The 16334-nt window shown below is 61.3% G+C and overlaps 1 protein-coding gene across 1 annotated transcript in view; it reads right to left on the bottom strand.

Annotated features, from left to right (window-relative positions):
- Window positions 1-208: 208 nt before the first annotated feature.
- The window catches only part of CASZ1 (castor zinc finger 1), a 54423-nt gene continuing 38297 nt past the window's right edge, over window positions 209-16334 (bottom strand). Inside the window, exons 10-19 of the mRNA XM_039235028.1 lie at window positions 14657-14792; window positions 14340-14403; window positions 12906-13060; window positions 12679-12801; window positions 11405-11734; window positions 9682-9880; window positions 8714-8885; window positions 6762-6913; window positions 6491-6632; window positions 209-3890 (exon numbers count right to left, since the gene is read on the bottom strand). Of these exons, the coding sequence (XP_039090959.1) occupies window positions 2776-3890; window positions 6491-6632; window positions 6762-6913; window positions 8714-8885; window positions 9682-9880; window positions 11405-11734; window positions 12679-12801; window positions 12906-13060; window positions 14340-14403; window positions 14657-14792 (2588 nt within the window). The 3' untranslated portion in view covers window positions 209-2775. The remainder of the gene's footprint in view (window positions 3891-6490; window positions 6633-6761; window positions 6914-8713; window positions 8886-9681; window positions 9881-11404; window positions 11735-12678; window positions 12802-12905; window positions 13061-14339; window positions 14404-14656; window positions 14793-16334) is intronic.

Here is a 16334-nt window from a genome sequence, read left to right as displayed (position 1 = left end):
CCCAGGGCCAAGCTGGTCTGCCCCTTCCCTGCCAGAGCTGAGGAGCGACCGACTCCCTCCCCTCGTCCCCACCCTGGCACGTGGAGCCCGGCCACGGCTGTGCCGTCCTGCGTGGCCAGATCACTGCCAGCCACTCGAGGCTGATTTTAAAAATAAAAGATCCCTTGATAGATTTTTTTTCCAGTTTTTATTGAGTGAAAATGTCAAACCTTGCATCAGTCATGCAAAAAAAAAATCAAATAAATAAAACACATATATTAAATTTCTAATAGCACTAAATTCAAGTGGAAAAATATTCAGTTCTTAATAACCAGGTGCCGAGGAGACCAGATTCAAGTAATCAGAGCACACGCTGTTCAGTTCGGTTTTCACGTTCTGCATTTTTCGTCTCAAAACCTCTCTATATATCTCTATATATCTATATATGTATATACATATAGATATATACACACACATATGTGCATACATATTATTTTATATTTATATATATACACATACATAGTTATAAAACATTAAAAAGAGCATTGGTGGATCAAGCATTGTTTTCCCCACAGAAAGAAAATAAAACAAAAATTACACGTTAAAATTCAAAATGAGCTAGCAATGGCTTATAGTCCTAGTGTGCAATATGGAGTTTACAAAAGGCTAGACTTCCCACTGTCGGCATCTTCTTTTTTCTTTTTTCTTTTCTTTTTTTTTTTTTGTTGGCTTTTTTTGTTGTTAATTTTGCTACATTGAAAAATGTTTTTTGTGTTTTGTTTTCTGTTTTTGTTTTGTTTCCTTTACAAAACTCCCTCCACACACCCAGCGGCTCGGCACAGAGTCTGGGCGAATGTCAGCAGCAGCGCGAGGCGCCCACAGAATTCGGGAGGCTCTGGTGCGGGACACGGGTTAGGAAATGATTTGCTCCCTGTTGAGTCAGGTGCGCTCCGTCTGACCACTCCTCCCTCCCTGCTCCCTCTGTCCAGTGCAGGTGATCCTGGCTCTCTGGCTGTGGGCAGCCAAGAGGGGACACACACACACACACACACACACACTCACACACACACACACACACACACACACATGTGCGCACACACACACACGGACAAAAAAAAAAAAAAAACCAGTGCCCACCTCCCCGCCATCAGGTGGGGCTCCTCTTGGAGATCTGCAGGGACAGGCTGGGCTCGGCTCTCTGCCTGTGACTGAGTCTCAGGGTCCAACCTGGGCCAGGCTGGTGGCTGGGACTGGAGACCCGGGAAGCTTGGGCAGCCTGTGCTGGGTCCCTGTCGCCTTCAGAGCTCGTGGCCGGGTGTGCGTCAGCCAGATGCCCCCCACGACCCCCCAGCCCCCCAAGTCGGGCAAGGTGGCCTCCTCCTCTCCAGGAAGTGGGGATGTTTTGAAAAGGGACCCAAACCTGGGTGGGTTGCACTGGCGAAGCATCCCAAACAAAATAATAAAAACCAACCGGGGGCGGGGGGGGGGGGAAGCCCTATAAAGCCACACGCATAACCAATAGAGAAAAACTCAAATGTTAAATACAAACTTGTATCAACAGTAATCGTCCTTTTTCTTGTTTCTACAAAATTCAAGTTAAAAGTTGGAATCACGCAGCTCCCGTCAGTGCTAGTGTAAAGACAGACAGCCTCAAACTGGTAAGGCCTCTAAAATAAATGCTAAACGCAGTCCCACGTGAGCGATTGCACTCGGTCTCCAACCTCAGGGCTGGTCCGAGGCGGGCCTGCGCTCTCACAGCCCGCCTGCCTCTTTTTTCTTTTTGTTCTATGTAGAATAATAACCTTTACAGGAAAAATACTGTACAACTTTCTCGCATTTTTTTTTCCATTTTGGATATTAAAGCCCCAAACAGTGGTATCCTTCCTGTTCCCGCCACGTGGGTGGCTGAGACCCCGGCGGGGCCCAGCATCCCAGCACCTGCCGCTCTTGCGTTTGGAAGCGGACACAGCCTCGGCCCTCCGGGCGCAGAGGCTGGGGCCTGGGAGTCACCGCGCGGCTGGCGTCCAGGCCCCAGCCCTGGGGGTGGGGGTGGCAGATGCGGGTTCGGTCCCAGCGGAGGGGGGGTGGGGGCCGTGCCCCGGTCTGCCAATTCCGTGAGGTTTCCTCCGCGGTCCCTGCAGTGTCGCTGGCGCTGGCGCCTCTGGCCCGCCCTCCCCCGCCCCCCAGGGCCAGGAGGGAGGATCTTAGCTGCATGAATGGGGAGGCCCTGCCAGATGCAACCCGGGCCCGCCTCTGGGGGTTCGGGGTGGGGGTCGCGGTGACCCCCAGCGCCCTTCCCATTCCTGAGCAATGAGGAATCCCACCGGCGTGGTCGCGGGGCCCAGGGTCCGACCGCGGGGAGGGGCGCGCGGGGCCGTTGCCCGAGTGTCTGCGCGCCCGCCTCGCCCTCGGGGACTGGGGGGGGGGGCTCCCTGCTCCTCGGTCCCACCCCGGACAAGAGCACCTTCTGTTTCCCTGAAGAAGAAGATCCCCGAAGTGCAGCCTGTCCTTCCAGCCGCTGGCCGCGCGCCGCGGGCGGGGGGGGGGGGCGGCCCTGAGCACCAGAGGGAGGCCCCCGCCTCTGTCCTGAGACGGACTCGGGGTCCGGAAGCACCAGCGGGGCCGCCCCGAGCCCGGAGCGCCTCCCCACGCCGGCCCCGGGTGCGATGGCGTAGCTCTGGCCGCGGGTGGGGGGGGCAGGAGGGGGCAGCGTTACACATAAGTAGCATCTCTTACAAAAGGAATCACAATGGCCACCACGGGAGAGGGGCGGGCGACGCGTCCCCGACGGGCGGGCTAGGGCGACGCTGCGGCGGGCGCGGGGGCCGTCAGCTCCGGGCTCCGCGCCCCGCGCCCCGCCGCCGCCGCCGCCGCCTCGGGCAGCGACTCCTCGGAGTCGGTGCGCAGGTCCTCGTCGTCGTCGTCGTCGTCCTCCTCCTCCTCCTCCTCGTCGTCGTCGTCCTCGTCGTCGTCGTCGTCGTCGTCCGCCTCCTCCTCAGGCAGCTCCAGCTCCTCTTCCTCGTCGTCCTGCGACGACTCAACGGCCCCCGCGGGGCCGGGCGCGGGCGCGGCGGGGCAGTCGCGGGGCGCGGGGCCGTCGGGCGGGCCGGGGTCCCCGGAGTCGCCCGCGTTGCCAGGCCCCAGCCCCAGGCCCGCGGGCGCGGCGGCGGCGGCGGGCGGCAGGAAGAGCAGGGGTCCCCCGGGCTCGGTGCCCAGCGACAGCGCGCCGTCCAGGCCGACGGCGGGGCCCGGGGACGCGGCGGGCGGCTCCCCGCGCTCCTGCTTGTCGTGCTTGCGCTTGTGCGAGTCCATCTGCGACATGCCCACGACCGTGTGGCGGCAGCCCGGGTAGGTGCAGTGGAAGTGCGAGCACTTGAGCTTGTACTTGCAGTCGGGCACGGCGCAGTCGGCGCTCGAGCTGAACTGGCAGAAGCCCGCCGCGCTGATCACGTCCTGCTTGCCGTGGTGCTTGCGGTGCGCCGTGACCTTGGTGCTGTCGGTGCAGCGGAAGCGGCAGCGCAGGCAGTGGAAGTGCGTGCTGGAGCCCGAGAAGGGGCAGTCGGCGAAGTGGCAGCTGAGCGACGCCTTGAAGCGCTTGAAGTCGTCCAGCACGAGGTTGTCCACGCGGTCATGGTGCTGCGCGTGCTTGTACATGTGCGTGCGGCCGCAGAATTTGTAGCCGCAGTTCTCCCGCGTGCAGTGATAGTGCGTGACCTTGAGCGAGAACTGGCAGGTCGGGTCCCTGCAGTCCTCATAGAGGTCGAAGCGCCGGAAGCCCTCCAGCATCATGCCCTCGTCCAGCATCTTGCGCGAGGAGGCCGTCTTGCGCCTCTTGCCGAACGGCGACATGTCCTCGATGATCCAGAAACGCTTTTTGGCGCCAGAGGCCGTGGGCATGGAGATGGTGTTCCCTGCGGAGGGGCCGGGGGAGGTCAGTGTGCACGGGGTCGCCTTTCCCAGGATCACACCCACGCAGGGTCCCCGGTCCCGCCCGGTGGTCGGGCGGAGCGCTGGGGGGTTGGCTTCCCGACACTCGGGGGGGCCTCGCCCACTGCCCTTCCCCAGCAGAGCCAGGGAGCCCCAGGCTTTCCCTTGCGTCATCCCGTGTCTGCAGGACGGGCGACCACACAGGCATCCGCCCCTCGTGCGGCAGAGCCAGCGGCCCGGGGGATGTGGTGGCCGCTTCCTGGCCAGTCTGGGTGGGAAGTGAGGACGCGTCCTGGCGCTAATTGAAGCTGAGGGGGAATCTAGGTCGGGGAGTGTAATTGCCCAGGTTGGACGCACGCCAGGACGCCATCACACTCCCGCCTCTAATGAGGGACAGGCGGGCTCCTCCCGGCGGCTAACCCGGTTCCCCGGCTGCCCACCTGTCTGCACAGGAGACCCGCCTACTTCCCCGCAGGGATGCCCTGCGCCCCGGGGCTGTTTGGAGTTGTAACTCCCTGCCCTGAGGGACACCTTCCCCTTGGTACCCGAAGCTTCTTTGAAGTCTGGTTGGGGTCTTCTGCCCGCAGTGAGCCAGGAGAGGGCAGGTCTGAGGTTCCCATCTGTGCCCTCCCGACCAGACCCAACTGCCGCCCTGGACCCAGGGTGGTCCATTACCAGGGCTGCCTGACTGAGAGCAGTTTTAATTGTCACCCCCTTTCTGGGCCCTGCCGCCGTGGCTCGAGGGGCAGCGGCCCTGGCACTCCCGGCTCCACACCCCAGAAAAGAGAGAAACCTTCAGGGGCTGGCCCTACCCAGGGTTGAGGGTGGGCATTCTCCGGGCTTCTCCCGTGTGGGTGACCTGCTCTGCCAGCCCTGAACCCGCCCAGAATGCCCGGCCTCCACGGCACCACTGTGCTACGTCATCCATTTAGGGAACAAACCAGGCACCCCAGCCCCGCAGGTCAAGAGAAACCAGGGGCGGGAACGGTGCGGGGTGTGCGGCGCAGGACACGGGAGGGTGTGGGGCCTGGAGATCTGGGTGAGAGAGAAGTGGCTGCTTTGGGTCTGAGGGCCCAGGGCTCTGTGCGGTTATGCCAGTGACTGCTTTCCACGGGAAGAATTCCAGAAGGGAGACCTTCTTTCTGCCGTACCCCCGGGTCTGGCACAGGGCTGGCCTAGCACTCAGCAGAACGGGAGCAAAAATGAGTGAAGGAAGAAGGTGCGGGGCCGGGGTGATGACCACACCAAGGGGAGGGGCAGGCAGGTCCCAGCCCTGCGGGGCATCTGATATGCAGGGGTGAGGGGGTGGGGGTGGGACCCAGAGGCACCCCTGCCATTGAGCACTGCCCGGGCCCTGGGCCACAGAGACTCCCTCTTCCTGCTTGGCTCCAGGGCTGGGGGGTCGGGCCGGTGTCAGGGCCCTGCTGGGCCCCAGTGGTGAGCAGGAGCCGAGAGGACATCTGGTTTTGTGGGGTGCTGGGCTGTGAGGGACGCAGGGGGGCCCTGTCCTGGCCCCAGCAGGCCACAGGGAAAGGTCTGGTCCCGGACCACGGCCTCGCAGGTCAGCGGAGGTGACACACACTGGCGAGAAGGCATGTGCGAGTTACCTGCAGCGTCCTGAACTAGGGGGACGTCACTTTTTACTGGAGATGCAGTGGCAGTGGCGGGCGGGAGGCGGGGCGGGCTGCTGACTGGGTGGCCCAGGCCCCGGGTGGCTCCGAGAGTGGCACTGAGCAGAGAGTATGAGAGACAGGGCGGAGAAAAGAGGCATGGGAGGGAGGGGAGGGGCGCCCGGAGCACGGCCGCTGAGAAGGATGGGGTCAGTGGGGGCTGCGGAGCCACGGGGGCAGCCTCGTCGCCAGCGGCAGCAGGAGGAGGAAGAGGAGGAGGAGGAGGAGCCGGGCAGCCTGGAGAGGGTGGAGAAAAGCAGAAAAAAAAAAAAGAAAAAAAAAAAAAAAAAGAAAACGAAAACAAAGAAAAAACAAACAAAAAAAAGAACCAAAATGAGAAACCCAATGGCAGAAGCAAGTATGATATGAAAACACGTGGACAGATGACGAGCAGAGAAGCGTCACAAGAGAAGAGTGGGGAAGGAGGTGACAGGAGGAGAGAACGGGGGGGGGGGGACGCTGTACAGGGAGGGGCCGTGGGGGGGCTCAGAGAGGGCCTGCGGCAGAGCCCGGCCCTGGTGGGACCCCAGTTTGGGGTCCAGGGCCCGAGCTTCGGGACGATGGCAGAAGGGCCAGAAGAGAGGCCGCGTGCCCGGGCCCTGGGCCCTGGCAGGTCCCCGGCCCCCCCTGCCCTTCCAGCTGGGGGCTGGGCTGCTCTGAGCCGGGGCGCCCACCGAGGACCAGCCTGGCTCCTCTCCGGGAAACCGCAGCCGAGGGCTGAGTGCCGGCAGGAGGGGGCCCTCAGCGTCCCCCAGACCAGCTGGCCCTGCCACACACTGAGGCTGCCTCTGTCCTTCGAGGCCGCTTGACCATGAACCTCCAGTCCTGAGACGGACCCTGCGGCGCCTTGGGCCGGGAGCGTCCGGCCCCCGAAGTCTCCTCCTGGCCTGCTCGCCGCCCCGCCCCGCGCTCACCTGGCGCCGTGCTCTCGTTGCCCACGGGGGTGCTGGAGCAGCTCCGGTCCATGGTGGGCGACTCAGAGGACACGGCGCCCGGGCTGCAGCCCGTGTAATCCATGTACTCGTCTGTCTCCGTGTCCATCAGGCTCGGGGGGCCCTGAGAGGAAGAGGGGGTGCCCTGAGGAAGTTGGGCCGGTTGGGGGGGGCGGCGCTGTGCTGCGCACAGAGGGCAGGCTATCCCTCCGGGCGGGACAGGGGGACGCCCTCTTGGCGCCCTGGCACTCACCTGGGAGGGGGGCACGCGATCGAAGTTCTTGCCCAGCATCCTCCGCATGTGTTTCCGGGCGTGGGAGGTCATCTGGTGCTTGAGGAGGAAGGAGAACTGGCAGCCTTCCCGGATGCAGTGGAAGTGGCTGTTCACCTGGTTGTACTTGCAGCCTGCGGACACAGCCCCGCGGGCCGTGAGTTTCCTGCCCCCGGCCGTGCACAGGGCACCCACCGCGCCTTCAGGGCAAGGCAGATGGCGGCATCTGGGGAGGGGACGCATGCCCCACAGTGGCATTCCCCACCCCCAGGGGGAGGGGGTCCTAGGCCCTGAGGCTGGCCAAAGCCTAGGCGCACCCCCTCTGGCCTCAGTGGCCAGGCAGGGTCCCATCCCATGCCCCTTGCACTGAGGGGGTCCCGGGGCTCCAGGGTGAGAGACCCTACTGACCTGTCCGCCAGGTCATCCCCCTCCAGGCAAGCCACTTGTCTCCACATCTCTGGGGAGCCCGGGGGGCCTGCCCCCAGACCTGTGTAGACCTCTGCCCCGCCCCCGCCCACCTCTGCGTCGCTCTGGGCTGAGTACAAACAGAGCGGGCGAGACTGCAACTGTGTCAGCAAAGGGCAGGTGAGGGCCTGCCCGTTGCCATGGCGCCGGGGCTGGCCAGGTGTCTTCTATCATCCCCCAGCTTTGTTTGGCCCCAACTACCACCAAAAACACCCAAAGTTGAGTAAATACCGACAGCTACAGAATACCCTGACCCTCGTAAACTGAGCCCAAGGACGGCACAGGCCACCAAATGTTGACATCTGTTGTCATGGTTACCAACCCTCTCCCAGGCCATGAATTCTTTTTGAATTAATACTTGAAAGAAAGGTTTGTTTCCTGTCTTTTCTGGCAGTTGCTCTGAGTATCTCACCCCTACCCCGCAGAGGGGCCGGTGTGCAGCAGCCGCGAGGCCCCACCTCTGCTCCCCCAAGGCCCTGCTGCTATGACCACCTGAGTCACAACAGGCCTGGCCTGCAGCCCAGCTGTCTGTGCCTGGCCTGCCTGGCCGCCACCTGCCTTCCAGTTTCCAGTTTTTTCCCTGGCAGATTCCTACCCCACATCTGCAGGCCTGCGAGTGTGTGGCTCCATCCTGAGGCAGGTGGGTGGGCTCTGCGCCCCCCACCCCCACCCCGCCTGAAGGAATCCCCAGGGCAAGCTGGGGCCAGGGAGCTCCTCGGGAGGCCGGGTCCGGGGCCCTGGGTGGCCTCCCTGCCGTGGGACCAGCCCTCAACAGCAGCAGACTCAGCTCCCTGGCGTCTGCTGCGAAGCTCAGAGCCATCTGCGGCCTCCTTCCCAGCCCCATGGCCACCTCCTTCTGGGTCGCACCAGGTCACAGATGCTCTGGGCTGACCTACAGCATACCTGCTCGTCCCACCAGATCCCCACCACCGAGCACTGTGCTGGCCAGAGCAGATACTCAAAACCCTGAGCTCCCCCCCACCCCCCACTTCCGGTAACAGCACGGAGCCCTGAGCACCGCTGTCCCTGATAGGCATCTGCTGAATGAGCAAAGGAACCAGGGTCCATCCTGGGCAAAGCCCTTGTAGTCAGAGCCATGGAAAGAGATCCAGAGCAAGGAACTTCAGGGGCTCCTATGATATCGGCCCGCCCTCTCGAGAGAACAGGAAGGAGCACCGAGTCCAGGGCCTGACTTGGATGACGAGGCCCCAGGCGTTTTCCCCAGAGGTAGGCGGGGCACTCTGAGTCACTCTCACCCCTTTTCCTGGGCTCTCTGTATTTTGACAGTTTCCCCTGTTTGACGATGCCTGGTGACATCAACGGCGTTTTTAACAAAACACAGAGTCTGATGTGCAGGGATAAGAGGTGGGTCCCAGGAAAGCTGGCCCGGGCCACCAGGGCCTCAGGGGCCAGAGCCACAACCCTGCTGCCTGCTGCGGGTCTCTGCCCCCGACCCCAGCCTTCAGTACCTAGCCTGCCACACTCCTCGCGCTTGGTGAAGTACTTGAATCCGTTGGCTGCCCGCCGCTCAGCTTTCTCATGCTTCTTTATGTGCCACGGCAACTTGGTGGTGATGTTGGTCACAAAGTAGCAGCCGGTCCGGAGGCAGTGGTAGTGTCCACGCATCCGGAACTCGCAGTGCTGCCAGGAGGGACAGGAGGGTCACAGCCAGGCTGACCGCTTCTCTGAGCTCCCACCTGGCCCATGGCTCTGGGCTTGGCAGGCCCTTTGCCCTTCCGTGCTCAAGTCAGAAAACACAACTGGGTACAGGCCTTTCATGTATTAAAAAAGTGGAATGTTCCTTTTGTAATCGGACTGAAATATCCTTCCTGGTAATCGTGCCACCCATCTCTAATTCCACACCCAGAGCAGACATCACTAATCTATCCCAGCATCCTCTCTGGAGGCTGGGGCTTCAGCAGACATCACTAATCTGGCCTAGCACTCTTCTCTGGAGTGCCCAGCTCTAGGATCAGGATCCTTCTCAAGGCGTTCTGCCAAACAGCCCCTACCAGTTTCGGGGTAGGCCTTTACGGCGAACTTGATCTGCCCTTCCTTGATCTGCCCTTCCTCTCTGGGGCACGGGCAGTTCAATCTCTAGCTGTCCGCTGGGCCTATTTTAAAATTCTGGGCCTCTGGGGAAAGGGAGCATAGTTCCAGGATGGGCAGAATGATGCCAGGTGCACAGTGGCTGCCCAGCCTGGGGCCACCGTGGAGGGTCAGGATGAAATGACAGCCCTCACCAACTCTGGACCCCTGCCCAGGGGCCTCCAAGGGCCCGGGGGCAGACAGTGCCCTTTCCAGAGCCTGGACGAGGCCAATTCAAAACGGGCGTGAGAGATGGAACGAATCCCTGCCGGGAGGAGCCAGTCGGGACCCTGCTGCCTCCCTGTCCCCCCACCCCGGGCCCCCACCCCCACCTGTCCCCGGGACTGACCTGGTTGGGACAGAGACACTGGAGTGAGTAGTACGCAAACTGGTCTCGCACGTTCACCAGGTTGTTGTTGGGGTTGATGTGGTCCAGGCAGTGGGACTCGGCCTTGCCCGAGGTTTTACAGACATACTTGCAGTTGCCGAAGAGACAGTGGAAGTGGAACTTGTTGGCGTACTTGCAGTCCGTCGCGAGGCAAGGATCGCTGGAATGAAACCACAGCCCAGAAGGTCACTGGCGTTCCCGGAGCCCTCCCTGCCGACACCCTGACATTGGTCATGCTGGGGCTCTGCTCCCTAATTCCCTGTGATGCGGCCCAGGGAGTGGCCCCTGGGGCTGCCCTCCTGCTCCACAAGTGGACTCGGCCAGAGGAGACTACAGATCCCAGCATGCACTCCTGCCTTCTTTTTGGAGCTCGGCTGTTGCAGAAAGGGTTGCAGTGTGCAGCCTGCCCGGAGCATTGCATGCTGGGACATGTAGTTTCCACGGCCACACCTCAGGATTATAGATAAGGCGGCTGCAATAACCTCTTGGATACGAAAATGAGAGATGGCGCTGCCAGCCCTGGCGGGTGCCAGCAAGTGCCTAGCTGGCATGGCACAGGCACTGCCCTGGGTGTGGCTGACTGACAGGGTGCAGATGGGTGGGCAGCCCTACCCGGAAGCTCTGCTCCCTCAGGGCCCTGGCTAGGGGGAATGTGTGCCTGGTGTCAGGTCCTGCTGAGGCGCACAGCTGCTGGGGGCCCCAGGGTCAGGCCGGGGCTTGGGGCTCCCGCCCACTCAGAGAACCTCACCAGCTTGCTGAGTGGTGGTGCTCGGGGCAGGGAGGGGTGCTGGGCTGAGCCCCCATGCCAGCCTGCCCTAAGAGCAGCAGCCCTGCCCCACAGCCTGCCTCCTGGGCTGCAGACAGGGGTGGAGGATGCCATGCCCCTGCCTTCTGCCCTGGCTGGCACCACGGCTGCCCCCAAGGTGGCCCCAGGGCCGGAATCCGGCCACACTGGCGAAACTAAGAGGCCTGCCGCTGTGGGGAGGTGGAACGGAAGAAGGGGAGCTCGGGGAGGAACGGAGAGGAATGCAGGTCCCCTTCCACGCCAGAGGCCCGGCCCCAGGTGCCCAGAGAGGGGGGACAGCTGCCACTCAGGCGGTACACGTTCACATCCAATTTATTACTTTTATTGAGAACAGGAAGCCGCACACATAAAGATACAAAGTCACCGTTCTCGCCGCAAGGCGCCACCACCATCCAGTGAGGAAGGTCCCTTCCACCCCTGAGAGCTCAGACCACTGTGCAAACGGGGGTGGGCCTGCAGGGGGCGCCTACCCCCACCCCCCACCTCGGCCCATGACTTCGCTTCTCCTGCAAAGACTCAGCCGCCTGCGCGAGTCACAGAGTCCAACAAGGAGGACCAGAGTGAGACGCGGCCTTCCTTGCCCGGCCCACCTAAGCTGGTCCTCACGGCACCAACACTGCCCCTCTGGAACAGCGGCCGCCGCCACCACCACCTCCTCCTTCTCCCACCCTGGTGTCCCGCTCGGGGAACAGGCAGCGAGGCCAGAGCCGCGGCATCTTTGGCTAGAAGGACAGCGTCCGATGACCGTGTCCCAGAGAGGCTGGGGACAGCCCGGGCCCACTGCAGGGTGAGGAGCAGGGCGTCCTTGGCCGCCCTTGCTAGCACCTACTCCCGAGACACGCGGGGGACACGGGACTCCCGTCTCATCGAGGGACTCACTTCTCCTGGAACTGGAGGAATCCGGGTTTGACCTGGGGCTTGGCGTTTTCTAGAGAAGTCGTTGCCAAGGGCGAAGTGGGCAGGTGAGGCACTGACGCTGGAATCTGAGGCATCTGGGGGATGGTGGAGGCCAGCTGTTTCCAGGCAAGCAGCGTGGGGGTGGAGGGCACGGCTGCCGGGCTGGGAGTGGGACCCTCCAGAGAGGCTGTGGTGACAGGAGGCGCTGGAGGGGACGAGGGGGCCAAGGCAGGTTTGGTCTCTGCAGCTGAGGTGGGGAAGGGAGCCTCTGGGTTTCCCTTCACTGCTCCTCCCTCCGTCCGGAAGTGGAAGCTGCAACAGGCAGAAACGGTGGCTCAGGTGGGGAGCAAGAGGGCCCTGCACAGGTAGCCTTTCCCTGGGTGTGACCCCATCACAAGCCTAGGGGGCCAGTGTCCCCCCCTAGTCCCCAGCACCAGGTGTGATGCCACCAGGAGGGAAGGACTGAGAACAAACAGCTGTGTCCTCTGGTTCTGAACTTGGGCTCCTGGCTCGGCCCTCGCTATGTCTTCCTGTTGTGTCTGTCGCTAGCCCCTTCCTATGCACAGCAGGAGACAGGGAGGGCGCACGAAGTCTGTGCTTCCAGAATCTGCCCTGAGAATTGAAGGTGGGTCTTGCTCGGCCTTTGGAGATAGCTCTTCTGCAGACTAGCAGCTACAGCTGCCTGAACAGTGAGCAGAGCCCGAGCTGGGGCCCAGCAGTGGCCAAGGTCTGTGTTAAATGTCTGTGAGTTCTGGGTTCAATTACAAGAGGTGGCTGGCCTGCTGCTTTTCAGTTCAATGGGTTTACAAATTAATTTCATTATTTTTAGGTCAAAGAGAATCTACAGATGCAATACTGTGGCTTGGAAAGGCCTTCACCTAGGGTCCCTGCCTGGGTCAGGGCAGGGTCTCTCCAGCTGGCTTCATAGGGAACATCTGTGGCCGAGCTGCCGGCCACACTGGGCGGGGGCGGGGGGCAGGCAGAAGTAGCTGCTGAGGGTCTCTAGGTGGGGCCTGGAAAGGCTCAGAGGACCCGGCTGGAGGGCTGAGCAGGTAGAAGGATGGAGAAGCCCACCTTTTTCAGGCAGTATCTTTTAAGAAACCATCTCAACTCTTTCTGAGTTCTGGTGGGAGCAGCACACGGGGCCAGTTTGGAAGGCAGCTAGAGACCCTGGCAGCCTGCAAGCCCACGCAGCCTGGAGCCAGGCTGGGATGAAAGAGGCTAGGTTTCCCTGGGCCCTGGGCCCCCCCACTCACTTGGCATGCTTGATGGCCCCGTCCAGGGTGCTGAAAAGCGCTCCGCACTCCTCCACCACGCAGTGGAAGTGTGCCTTGTGAAGGAAGTCACACTGGGCATCACAGAAGTCCTTGGTGCCAAACCTGGCCAGAGGAAGCGGTGGTCAGAGGAGACCCTGGGGCACCGGACACCACGACGGGTGGGCGTGGCCCTTCCTGCTCCTTTGCTCTGCCAGGAAGCCCCTCACCTTCGAAGGTACACCTTCCAGGGCTCGGACAGCTTCTCCTGAACCAGGGCCTTCACGGCCTTGCCCAGGAAAGGCGAGGCCTCCATGGCGGGGCTGCCCTCCGCTTCTGTCTTGATGTTCAACAGGCCGCCAAGGTTGGGGTTGCCCTGAGACATCTGCAAAGAGAACAGGGCCCGTGCTTGGGGCTGGCTGGCCGCCATGGGAGCAGCAGCGGCTCTGGGCCACTCGGACCTCTCGCAGTGCACTAGAGCAGTGGAGGGGAGAGGGTGCCTGGCCCTACACAGCTCTGGCCGCAGGTGAGCCCGCTGTGAATGGTGCTGCCACAGGCAACGTGGAGATGCCACGGCTCCTCCACACAAACCCTGTGGTGCTGAGATCCATCACTCAAGCTAAGGCCGGGACTCTGGGCACACACCAGACCAGCTTTCCCCAGACTTTGTGGCTCCCTGGTTATTTTCCTGCCAGATTTTCAAAAGAAGTACAGGAGGAGGAGGAGGGGGATCCCCTATGAATTCCTTGAGAACAAGAGAAGGCACACAAAGGAGGAACAGAGAGGGAGGGAGGGAGGCTCAGGGGGTGAGACAGAGATGCCTCACGGTTGCTGGGCCAGGGGGGAGGGTGGCGAGGGGGAGCCCGTGTGAAGGCTTGACCCACATGAGGCGTGGGGCTCCAACAGGAAGGAGGGACGGGGTGCAGGGGCCAGCGACCCCCTGGGAAGGGAGACGTAGAGCAGGAGAGCAAGGAGGGAGAGAGGGAAGGTGGGGGGTGCGAGCCAGTGGCAGAGGGCAGAGGGCGGCGGGAGGCCCCTTTCCTGCCAAGGGCCCAGCGGGGAGCCCCACCCGTGAGGTCCGGCCCAGGCCCAGCTCCCCGAGCAGTCACTTGTGTATGGTAACCAAATTAATCTTGCTGTAGTCAAATTTATCATGTGAAGGGGGGAAATATATTTGAGATGATGTATAATTTACAAAGACCCTGCATTATTTAAAATAAATATTCTGGAGCGACCTCTGCAGAAGGCGTCCGAGACCATTACTCAACCCGAAAAGTGGAAATTGATGCTTTGCTCCCACTTTAGCGCCCCTCCCCCACCCCCTTTTTAAACAAACAAAAAATATATAAAATAAATAAATAAAATTAATAACTGAAAGGGAAAGAAGTTAAAGGGCTCTGGAAAAGCTTTTGGAGCCCTCCATCTGAAGGGAAGAAAAGGGTGTCAGAGGCTGGAATATATTTCTTCAGCCAGTTCATTAAATTAATTTGTAAGCAGTGGCTCTGAAATTATATCCGATGAAAAATGGCCTCAAAATTTAAATGGTACAAACTCATCTTATTAGAGGCAAAACATTAAAAAACAAACACCTCCCCCCCACCCCCCAGCATAGCTTTAATTTCTCTGGGTGGGGGAATGGGAGGCGTGTGATGGATGGTTCTTACCTTATTCATAAGCGAGGATAAAAGAGATGAATTTGCCGGGACTGCATGGCCATTTGATTCATTACTGGAACACACAAACCAAAGGGCTTTAGCTCAGATGTACGTGGGACTGAGCCCAGACACTCACCCTTCCCTGCCCATCCGGAAGGCCTCGGCCCCGCCCACTACATCTGCTTGGGCTGGAGGAGGACCCCCCGCCAGGAGGGCTTGGCCCCTGGCCTCGGTGGGGTCTGGCTCCAAGGGTGCCGTCCCCAAGAACCTCCTGCAGTGGGGCAGAGCTGGTGGCGATGGGGGGGGCGGGGCTGGCCTCGCCTCACCTGGGCTCCTTCACAGTCAGGTCTAAACTGCGGTCCTGGGATGCCTCGTGGGGAACCGGGGCACCAGCGCTCTCACCGGGCTCCTGCTTCACCGGGGCCGGGGGGAACCTGGCAGGGGTGGCCTGCTGCCCGTTTCCTACAGGGGAAGGGAGGGAAGATGGTGTTAGAGGGGCTGAGGGCTTCCTATGGGCACAGACTGGAATCCCCCACTGCCAGAAGGGAGAGCAGTGGGGCTGGGTGGGCCACAGGCCCCCAGGGGAGGCCTGGCTGCTGGTCAGCGATTCTCCCCATTGACATGATCGCTCGTGACGCTTACCCCTGTGTGGCAATTCTTCAAGTGATAATTATTGCAAAATTATGTCAAAGTTGTCCCGGCTCAGGGCCTCCTGGAGGAGAAGGGCGGGAGGCTGGGGAGGGGGCTGGAACGGGGGTGGGGGCCCTTCATTTTCTCCACCGACTGTCACAGTCAATTTGTGGGGCTGCCGCTTAGGCTTTTATTAAAGACTTTGTTAATGCTGAGGGAAAGTGGCAGATCTAGACTGGGAGCCGCGCCCTCCGCAGGTCCCCGGCCCGCTGTTGCCGGGGCGACGTCCCTGCTTTCCACTGAGCATGCCTAGGAGGGGCATCTGCTGTGTCAGGGCTATGGGAGCTGACAGCCAATCAGAGCGGTTCAAACTATGTGACCTCGCCCGTCAAGCTGTCCAGAGCAGAGATGCGAGGCCCACTGTGGCCGGGCTGGGCCGGACCGGGGTCTGGGTGGGAGCTGGCAGGCAGTAGCCATCTGGGGAAAGGCCGGAGCTGGGTGGGCAGCTGATTTGGGAGGCCAGGCAGAGCAGGGGCAAAGGAAGTTGCTGACAGGAGCGTGCCCACCGAGCCCTTCTCCACAATCCCCAAGTGGCTGAAATATTAATCTGCCCCAAGGCGCTACAGCTGACAGAAAGCTGCTTCACAGACAGCAAGTGGCATTTGATTAAAAAATAAAGGAAAGCGCCCCCCCCCCCTTGACCTTTCTTTTGGGGAAAGGAGATTTTTCTGATGAAAAAGAAAAAACTTGACAGTCTGGCCACTGAGCTCAGTGTGGTCCTAAAGTGGGCGCCACCCTGGCCCACAGGCGTCTGGCCAGAGGCATAAGGCCCCCGGGCCAGTCCTGCCATCCCTCTCACACCTGGAATGGAAGGAGGGTCACTCCATGCTTCCAGCTGATGGGAGCGTCCCACTCGGGACAGGTCAGTTTTCAGAACTCATGCCAGGGGCTCCCCAAAGTCACTTGCCCGAGGTCCCCTGGGAAGTGGCCCAGCCCCCTCGCCAAACAGTGGCAGGCCCTCCAGGAGACCTGCGCTAGGCCGCAGGGGCCTTCCATCTTGGCTGGTCTGCAGATGGTCTCCCAGAGGAGCAGGGCGTTTGGGCTCAGGAGCCGGACCACTGAGGTCCAGGTCTGGACTTGGCCTCCTCCTGGCTGCGTGCCCAGGATCACTGCCCCCACTGCCCCATCAGCTCTAGCAGGCAGGACTTGGCCTCCCTGATGTGTCCCCAGCACCGGCGAGGTGCCCGGCCCTCAGCAAACACAGGGGTTGCTGAATGAGTGACTGTAGTGACAGCTGACTGTTCTCAGCTAAGTACCGAGAAGGGGGAGTGCAGGGAGAGGAGCCAGGGAAACAGAAAAGCCAAAGAATTCTAG

This window comes from Hyaena hyaena, unplaced genomic scaffold (genome assembly GCF_003009895.1).
Source record: "Hyaena hyaena isolate Hyena2069 unplaced genomic scaffold, ASM300989v1 scaffold_94, whole genome shotgun sequence".
Classification (NCBI taxonomy): Eukaryota; Metazoa; Chordata; class Mammalia; order Carnivora; family Hyaenidae; genus Hyaena; species Hyaena hyaena.
Note: the sequence above shows the minus strand (reverse complement) of the source record. Positions and strands in the feature narration are given on the sequence as shown.